The sequence below is a fragment of the Ixodes scapularis genome, unplaced genomic scaffold (genome assembly GCF_016920785.2).
Source record: "Ixodes scapularis isolate PalLabHiFi unplaced genomic scaffold, ASM1692078v2 PGA_scaffold13__105_contigs__length_92229423, whole genome shotgun sequence".
Lineage (NCBI taxonomy): Eukaryota > Metazoa > Arthropoda > Arachnida > Ixodida > Ixodidae > Ixodes > Ixodes scapularis.
In genome coordinates, this window is record NW_024609839.1 from 40194778 (window position 1) to 40205100 (window position 10323).

General features: G+C 43.1%; 1 protein-coding gene across 1 annotated transcript; it reads right to left on the bottom strand.

Moving 5' to 3' along the window:
- Positions 1 to 482: 482 nt before the first annotated feature.
- LOC115328468 (sulfotransferase 1C3-like) lies at positions 483 to 8399 on the bottom strand. The gene is made up of 2 exons (XM_040500416.2): positions 7783 to 8399; positions 483 to 1183 (listed from the first exon to the last, which is right to left on the bottom strand). The coding sequence occupies exons 1-2, from the start codon at positions 8397 to 8399 to the stop codon at positions 916 to 918; spliced, it is 885 nt and encodes a 294-aa protein (XP_040356350.1). The 3' UTR covers positions 483 to 915.
- Between the last annotated feature and the right edge of the window lie 1924 nt (positions 8400 to 10323).

Sequence of the window (10323 nt, forward strand, 5' to 3'; positions counted from 1 at the left end):
TTACACAGCAATACTTCATGATCAATTGGTGTAGATAGAGGAATACACTGCAAGGACGTTTTATGAAATATAGCTACGCCCCCTCCCCTAGAAGCCCTGTCTTTTCTAAAGACCGAGAGAGACCAGACCGATTTTTAAGCCTCTTGCGACTTTTTAGGACCAGCTCCACTGCAGCGCTTCCGGTCCCAAGACGTCGCAAAAGGCTTAGAAACCGGTCTGGCCCCTCTCGGTCTTACTCGGTCGCATATATGCGAACGGCGCTTTATATTCAGGCAAACATAGCTCTGAATTAGCTATATTAAGATGCAACCATGTCTCTGTTACAACCACCACATCAGGAGGATGAGCAAGCAGTATACGCTCCAAATCCCCAACTTTGTTCGCCAAGCTTCTTGCATTGACATTTATTATTTTTAGCTGACGCTGTTGAATCATTCAAGAGTCACTTTTCCGCATGTGTTTTCCGGTGTTCTTTTTTTTTCTTTCATCAAATTGATTAGACGCGCAGTTTGTCTGAAATCAACGGGACGTACAATGATATCTTTCCCGGTTTTTAAAGCAGATTTCAATATACCGCTTTCTTGAAAAAAGAATGTCTCTGTTGCGCTGAGATGTAACGAGTGTAATTCGGTTAAACGAGCGCCTCCTTTTTATCTGAAACTGATCCCTCCCCAGTATATGTTGCTAGTACCGTTGCTTGAAATCACGTGACGTGGCTACGTGACCTGATGTCATAGTATCATGTAACGCGACGTCCCATGAAATCACGTGACGTAATTTTTCCCGCTAAGAAGGTTCCGCTAAAAAGCATTTCATGCTTTAAAACATTTCACGCTACAATTGGTAACTACGACCGTTTATCCTGGTCACTTTGACTTCAGCCCTATTCGCAGGTCCATATGCTGGCTCCAGCCCTTATGGCAGTCCGATTTCGGTGGGCCAGAGGTGTTCTGCTCCCGTGCCGGCGAGCCTCTGGTGGAACTTCCGCTCGAGCCGTTCGTTCTGTTGCGGCGTGAGGTAGTTCCTCCAGTCCCCGACCTGGCCCTTGCGGATGAAGGCAGGAGCGCCCTCGGGCCGTGTGCTGGACCACTTGTCCGGGGACTGGGCCTTCATGGCCGCGAAGCTGCTCGCCGCCACCAGCTCCCTCAGGTCGGGCTCACGCCAGTCCGCCGGAAAACTGCAACTGTAACCACGAAAACGAAAGTCAAAATGGTGGAATATAACGTTTACCAAAACCTAATTTATCAAAAAAAAAAAAAAAAAAACTGGCAACGATTTGTTTTTAACGCGGAGGTCCGATTTATAGCTGATGAATGAATACAGTAACTTTTATTTAGAAGCGAGGAGTCCTTCACCATTGATTATGACGAATAGTACCACCTTTCTGATGACACGTAAACATATTTAAAATTAGAAATGTGTACGAAAATAAAGGAACAATTCACTTGGCCTCTAGGTATTGTTTATTGCTTCTCTTGAATGTTTATACAAGTACCACTTGAAGGTTTCTAACAGTTATTGTGTTGTGTGTATGTTTATACAGCCGAGTCTTAGCCCCAGTGGGCATCTGATGTCTCAGTTGTAGATGAGAAATTTAGTCAGTGCAGTCCAACATGGGGTTCTTCACAAAGTTTCAGAAGACAGGTATTTTACATTACAGAAGGCGCATAAAGGCCGTTGTCGTAAGTGAAACTTATGAAATTGACGTCCTTGCCACATACACGTCATCCCCCGAGAGATTGCGCGTGGCTGCAGCGTCATTTCCATCTGGAATGTGCTACGGGCGCATAACCTGCATTAGTGCCACACGTGTCTCCACTAGGACCTCACTGAAGCGGACTTTGAGAAACGGCTTGAGTTCTGCAACTGTGCGGGCTTCTTCGATGCTTCTTGTACAAGCATTGAAAAGCGTTTAATGGTCGGCACTGTAGCTGAAGGCAGGCACTTCGAGCGACTTCTACTTTGCCCTTCAGACAGACGCGACTTATTTGTTGTTGCTAAAATTCACAGTTTTGTGACTGAAGAAATAGACAAGTCTTGCCCATGGCAGATTTTATTTTGGATGCTTTTGTTCAGCAGTGAACAGGTATGAGGTGTCGACATAAGTGACTATAGAATCACACTGTTGTACCACAGTGAAACAGACGAATAGGACGACAGAGCCTACCGACTTTCAAACACTGTATACGACGTTATCATCAGGAATTGCACAATTTTAAGGAAAACACTGGGAGTATAACTGTTCATGACATTTTTACGATAACTGTTTGCTGCGACTAAGACAAGAATGGTATTAGAAATATGTTCAACTAGAACGCTACTATAGGTGTACAACTGTAGTACCTTATTGCAACTTGCAGTGGACTACGAGAAGCTAGGCACGCTGTTTTAGCCCTTTGACTCTGGATATTTGGATGCCGAGTTATGGGAACGTTTTATATTACATCCAGTGCTTTACTGTTTGTCTATCTTGATAAAGATGTCAGAGTTTCTCATATGCTAAAAAGAAAACAAAATTATACCTTTCTAGAAAGACTATTATGGTTAAATGGCGAATTTTCGTGATCTTGGCGTTAATTGGGGGCATACATTGCCGAGATTTGTATTATTAATAATAATATTAAAATTCAGATATTTTAATACGTAATTTTTCAAGCTCTAATATAATTTGTTGCTTATGATCTCATTTCAAGCGCGCGAACGAATAGGACATTCAAAAGTGTGCAAATTATCATCACTGGTGCGAATTGCAGCATTTTGAATTATCAAGTAAAAAAATAAAACTAGTCTAAAATCAATGAAAACATTCTAGCTAATGTAAGAAATCCATGTAAAATTAAATTAATTGTGGGTAAAGTATACCTTGCTATCAAAGTCGCGACCTTCGACATTCGGCAAAACGTCCAAAGTCGCCGCCAATATCCTTCCAAACTAAACACCCAAAAGTAAAAAAAAAAAAATATATATATATATTCGTTAATTTTTTTATTAAATTTAGTTACTTTCATTTTTACACTCCGTCGTTTTTCCATTCTCAGCCTTTTCAGTTCGAAGAAACGGCTACCTGCTTGCACGTCTGCTCACCGCAGTACGTTTCGTTGGCGTTGGAAGCCGGTAAAGCAGTAGTGAGTTTTAATATTGCGTATACGAGCGAACGCAAGCGCTGTGTGTTTGTTTGCGTTAGCTTTGCGTATTCCACACTGCGCATGCGCGGAACCCAAAATTGCGGTCTTGGATGGCGCATGGCGATGAGGCGCACGCACAACGTGGGGCAGGCAACTGTAACGCAAACGCACACCGCTTGCGTTTGCTTCTATGCGCATTCTATGCGCAATACTAAACCTCTCCAGTAAGGTACAATCCTATACCGGCTGCAGCACTACGTTGGGACAGTGAAGAGTGTTGTTTGCATTCGGAAATGACATTTCGCAAGCCATGATCGCGAGCAGTTCCGCCGTGCCCGCTGAGCAGGAGAATCGGGGGACCCTCACTAGAGTGCTTCCCGTTTCCGCCGCGGGAGGGCGACCGTCAAGCTGGAGACGCGAATAGACCTATTGCCTATATTACCCAAGCATCAAGGAGAATGCAGGGATCGGTGTTCCACGCGCCGCACGTGCTGGCCTCAGCAGTAGTAACTTTTCTAAAGCAAATACCTAAAACAAATGGCATCTATACACGCGCGTTCGTCAACGCTTTATTTCGGTTATTTACTTCGAATCTTTTATACGGGGAAGGCGTGTGCGTGTGGCGCGTGGAACACCGATCCCTGCAGTCTTCTTGATGTTTGGGTAATATAGTAAATGGTCTATTTGAAAGGCGCTCATTTAGGTACTTGGCGCATCAGTCTGAAATATAATTTTGATATTCGTAATCCTAGAGGCTGAAGAGAGACTATTTATGTGTTTTTTCGCTAAAATACAGAACCGCTTCAACTTCACTTTAAATAAGATGTTTGACCTCATCAAACACTCTACGCTAAATTAAGAAAACAAAATATATACATATACTTAATTTTATGGTGTTTCTCCCCCGATTTGTAATTGGTTTGAGAACTATCTGAACACGTTCAATGGCATTCTGTTACATACGGTGATGCCAAGTCAACGCATGTACTGCTCTACATCCGACGTCCCTTAGAGTTCTAACCTAGCGCCTCTGCTTTTCAACATATTCGTGGACGATGTTAGGGCATGCAGTCATCACTGGAGATCTTACAATTCGCAGATGATGTTAAGCTCATTCGGGCTATTGGTGGTTTTCAGGCATGCAACCAAACGCAGCAAAATTTTACAGCCCGGACAGACCGCTGCAAAAACAACTTGTTTTTGGACACAAATAAGACGAAGCTAATATATTTTCCCAGGAAAAAAGTCCCGTATCAGCTTTGGATACGGCCTAAATAACTGCACTATTGAGCGCGTCTCAGTAATACGGGATGGCCTAGTTTGAGATATTGAATTTAAATTTTCTTAACATATCGCGTATTACCGCACTTTGGGCAGAATCACCAGAATGATTCGCCCTTTTAAGCGTTATTCGTGCTTTCTAAAGATCGCTAATCCTGTCAAAGCTGGACTTTTCCAGCACCATATGGAACTTTCAAAACAAAACACGCACACGCATAAGCTTAAAAATGCGTGAAAAAGTTTTTTTTTTTTTTTTTGCGTGCTTTATGACTGTTATTTTAGCGGGGAGATTTAGTTCAGTCATGAGTGGCTGCTACGGAATTTAGACCTTTACTACATCTCTCAAACAAGAATGGCACACGCTTTGTTGTTCTTACATAAATGTCTCCACGGTTCTATTTACTCTGTCCTACGCTAACTTTGTATTTTTTTTATCGCTGTACCGAATCGGTCTGTTCGCTCCACTCATGTATTTGGTTGCTCTGAGCCGCAAAGCATGCGACCACTTGAACGCATTAAATATTATTTTCAGAGGTCAAAAGTGGTGAGCTTTTCCTATAGATAGATATTTCCACGCGTTAAAATTCTGTTATGTGATTACTGCTAAATTTTTAAGTAATTTTTTTTGCACATCTAAAAGTTTTTGGGCAGAATTGCTGACCGCAGCTATCTTGTGTACCGTTCTTATTTTTAAATTTTTTTTTTTATATAACAGATCGTAATTTCTCTAATGTCCCATATTGGCATTCGATTTTTTTTTTTGTAGTTTGATTTTTCTCGCGCGTTATTTACTTTGCTCACAGCATATTCGATGTAACATCAACTGTGCATCCTTTTATGTGCTTCTTATTTACGTTAAAATACATATTCCTGACAAAAGGTGTATCCTTCTGAGGGCTCACGGGCTCTTTAGGGGCACCACCAAAAGTTAAATGAATGTGGAGAAGTGACTACAGTATCCGTCTAAACGTTGCGCATATTAAAACACTTTGAATGAATGTTGTTTCTTCATTGGAGGTTGATAAAAAGGAACTTCCTAAAATGAACGTAAATTTATATTAGAAACGTGCTAAGCGTAATTGAAAACCACTAAATCAGTGAACTTTAGAAATACTGGGAGCGTGTAGAGCGTCTGTAGCAGAAATGATAACTTTAGCGCACCGTTGCGGTGCGCTAAAGTTACCATTTGCGCTACGGACGCAAGGCTGGGGTTGCAAAAACACGGATGATAACAAACCTAAAAACAGCGGGAGTGCCTCGAATTTTTAGCACTTTTTTGGCAGCCAGAAAGAGGAACCGCGCGTACCATAGCTTTCTATAGCACAGAATAAATTGTCTTCTATAACACTCTGCAACTTTATAAGTAAAACTATATGTTTATTAGCACTTAATAAAAAGCAGCAATAAACAGGTTTTATTGACGGTTCAAAAACAGCGCGAACGAGACAGAGGACAAGAGAAGAGGGGCCGTCTCCTCGTCCGCGCTGCTTTTTAATCGTCAAGATGCAAAACCAACTCGCCCAAGACTTGGCCCTGCTGCGACAGGTTTTAGTTTATTATTCGTTTCGCTGCAACGATTCGTCCCGTCCTCCTGCCGCATAACTCGATGAAACATATGTTTGACAAATACTAGATTGCGTTTGAAAACCACACGTACGACTTGCGACATTCCCTATACTTCGAAAGCGTACAAAAATTTGATCTTTGTTTTGCTTGCCGGAGATTGTTGGATGTATTCTCCTTAGAGGGAACTGCATAAAAATAAATACACCGCACTATTTGACATCAGAGCAACCAGCTATTTTCGAGATAAAATGCCAAAACCACGAAGTAATAAAATTTAGTAAGTTTTTCTTCTCTCCTCAAACAATAGTTGAGAAGAACATTAAATGCCCAATATTTTTTTTTTCTTTTTCATTTTTGCTACAGTTCTGAAAGGGATCAGCAGAACGAATAAACTGGTCTGAACACTATCATCTGTTTTCAAGCCTACTAGAGTTCAAGATCTAATTTCAAAATAAAAAATAAATGATGCTAAACTGATAACTTTTTTTTTAAGTTTCTTCATACTTATGAGGAAAATAACCTTTAGTTTAGACGTGCTACGAGTTTAAAGTCGCTTATCTGCTTTAATTGTCTTCCATTATTTCACGCTAATTCACTTCGATCTGCTTCGTCTGTGTTCCATTCTTCAGTAAAAATTAGACAAAAAAATGGTTGCATTAAATATTACTAGAGTACTTTGTATATTTAATTCACTACTTTTTATTAATCTAAATGCCAATATATGCAGTTTTATCGGGTATTATTGTAAATTTCGGTTATATTTACGACTAGCTTTGCAATATTTGGGAAATGATTGTGCACATTTTCAGAAGGTTAGTTCCAGGGGTAAAAACGGCGGGCACCTGCTACATGCGACCTACTGTCAGCGCATAAAAGCTAACCTTGAGAGTGCGAAGGCAGCGGCATTGCGTTTATCGCGTACATGAAATCGCCAAAGTCACAGCAGCCCCAGAAGAGACAAGAAAGTGTGTCATGGCGATAATAATAAAAAAATGATTTAGGTGACTCCTACGATCTTTATTTTTTTAACAGATATTAAAATAACGTTTTTTGTTTGTTTTCAGAGTGCAATTATTTATTTTTTGTAAGGTGAGTATTGTGTTTTTATCAAAAAGCTGCACTAATCTGCATTTGTAATAAACTGCGACGTGTGGAGAAGTAATTCTACTTGTGATGTACAGCTTTTTTGGTTCAATTAAGCTATAGAACGTTTGTGGGCGAAGAGAACCGTGTTTATCTCACCGCAAAACAAACTTCGTATTGTCATACGCTCAGCCTCAGTCCGAAATGTAGCGCAGTTGAAACAAATGCTAAAGTTCCAGAATGTACCGTTGTTTCATTCAAAATTTACGAACGATTTTCGATAAACTTTGATGGAAAAATGGGGCTGATTTCCAGTACCAGACGTCATTCGTGTCCATATATTCGCGGGATCCGTTGACCGCCATTGCCTTATTGAAAATTTACCAAAGTTGCTTCCAACTTCTGAATCGGATAGGGGTAAGTTGTAAAACTTGGGAATCCGGTTGCGACCAATAGCGCTATATTTAGGCGGAGGCCGCGATTGGGGCGATGGATAGTTTAGTTTCGCGGTGAGAAAAACACGGTTCCTTTTCCCCCCAAAACTGGCTGTTTTAATATCATCTAGGAACATGTTCAAGAAGCAAAAAAAAAAAAAAAAAACATGTATGCTGTCCAGGAACATCATTATTGTGTTACCTGTACAAATATAACTTCATCTTTGAAATGACAATCGGTGATATTCCCGACTGCCGTCACAGCCCCGCTTGCAGCATCCATAAATCCTTACCTGACGTGATCCACCAGACGTCGGACACCAGCCAACGGGTCTGCTCTGAGCTCCTCATAGGTGAGCACCAGCACGTTGGACTCTTCTCGGCGGCTCCACAGTGACAGCAGGTGATCGAAATAGTTTCCAGAGTCCACGTTGCCCTCCATAAACTCCTCGAAGAAGTCATCGAAGCACCCGTCGTCAAAATGATAATACCGAGAGAACCCCCGCACGTGATGGTACAGGGACACGCACACGTCCTTCGGGTTGCGGAGCACCAGGACGTAGCGCGGCTTTTCGCTCCACGGCATCACCGTGAAAGACAGGTGAGTCTTGATGGGCTGGGGACACAGGTCCAGTCCCCGCAGCAAGTCCAGTCCTCCTTTCTCCAGGTAAGGTACGAAGCTGTCCAGTCGACGTCCTTCCGGTACGGGGACCATGTCCCTTACCAGAAGGTACAGCATGTGCTGCACCCAGGTCGTTCCGGACTTGGGGTAGGTCATCAGCACGATGTCCTTTGGGGACAGCGGATATCGGCAAGCTACCTCGAAGTCTTCCCAGTCGAAACCGTCTCGGGGAAACACCCAGCCCGTGGCGGGGTGTCGCTTGTACGTCGGCTTGTGTCGCTTGGTCATCCCTAAGCGCGGATGGAAGGAAGGGTGTTTTTTTTTTTGTTAGGGCTCACCGGGTAATAGAGGGATAGTAGAGGAAGGATGGAAGCGTGGCTGTCGCAATGAGAGCTGGGAAATACTAGAGACGGAGGAGGGGGATGCCTGGTAATTGCGGCAAGGTCGGCACGTACTTCCTGAAGTTGCGCTCATAGACCCTCTACTTTGCGCTTAAAACAGCTTGTCGCTAAAATTGGAGTCCCTGAATTGGCTCCGCTTATAGTATTGTCACTTTATGGTGTTGCGGGCGTCGCCATTTTCTTGCTTAGTGGAGAGCGGATGCGGTAGTTGCAACTCAAAAACGCCATTTCCTGAGCCTTATACGATACCAGGAAGCTAGAGCGATATCGTTTCTTTTGTCAAGGAAGATTTTACCATTTTTGGATTAGGAAAATATTTTCTTCGATTTGAGGTAAAGCTTAAGATAACTGGAAACAATGTTTTTGAGCACCGAGAGGGCTGATGCGTCGATACTCTGAAGTGCAGCTTACTTTGTAGCTTCAGCTAGAACATTCCCGTGGCGCAGCTGCACAAAGCGCTGTTAATGAGGAACGTTTCCGGTTCAGGTGCAGCGGATGGTTTGTATTGTGGTTGTCTGTTGCGGGGGTGGCTAGTGATCTCTAAAGATATGAAACATTTTACAGCGAAATTACAGTTACAGCTCTTAGTGTGGCACTTCGCAGTATGGCGCCGTCGACTGTGCTCCATATCTACGCGGGCCATTTTCGGCACTCCGCCAAAATATTCCAGGGGCCGCTGATAACAAGATAACAGGCAAGCAAGATAACAAGCGGGGTCATGCGTGGTAGCAGGATGGCATGCATGGTCAGTAAAACAGTCCCTGTGCCGGACAATCTGGCAGTGCACTGGGATATGTGCCCATGTCACCCAGAATTAGAACAAACAACAATTCTCGGGAGATACGCAGATAAAACGGCCTTAGAATGTAACGATGCATTCTGTATCGAAAGCGAGGGCGAAGTAAGTGCGTCAGTGCCCCGTCAATCCACCTGACAGATGCAGTGTTATTTTCTAAACGAATAGCCAAGAAGATAGTATTAATAGTTACACATTTTTTTTTAGAAAACCGGAGACGACGGTTGAAGAAGCGGTCAAACACAAAACGTGTCAAACGCGGCCACTGAACTTTATTGACACAAGTTACAACCATGTATATATCATCTCTCACACACGTCTCTCGGGATTTGGACACGTCTTTGTGACCTTCCACCAAGGTACAACCCGTCATGACCTCAATTCAAAGCAACGACTTCACCTCGTACACAACAATGATACAGGCAACAATTCGAAGCAAAGCACCCTACCTTTAAAGGGGCGGTGCAACGATATTCAATTGGAATGTTTTTTATTTTACTCGAGCTTACTGGCACTAATGGGACTCAAGGATACTCGCACGCAACGGCACTGACCAAGATTATAACGCAATTCAATGCAAAGGTCAGTAATGATTTTCATCATTACTGACCAAGAAACTCCTTTGTTGCGCTGTAATTTCGAGGACAAAACCGAGCGTTTTCATTCAATCTCTCCTTCGCAAAACCTGATGACGTAGCTCGGCGGTAGCAGTACCACCCAGTGACGATATTTGAATGCGGCTTACAGATTGGACCCGAGCATTGCGTGGGCACTCAATTTGGGCTCGTGATAATCGACAGCTCAAGAAGCATTCGGGTAGTGTCCTGTGTCCAATCGCTGCAATGACGACAACAGCCGAACCATAACAATGTCTGGAACGCAACGCGTGTCCTATGCCTTGCCAACCCCAGCGCATGGCTATGATCAACATTGGCGGCCTATAATCGGCTCCAGATCACGTGGCCGCTTGTTCTGGCTGCGAGTTGAGGGGATGACCTCTGCTCGTTTTCCTTTA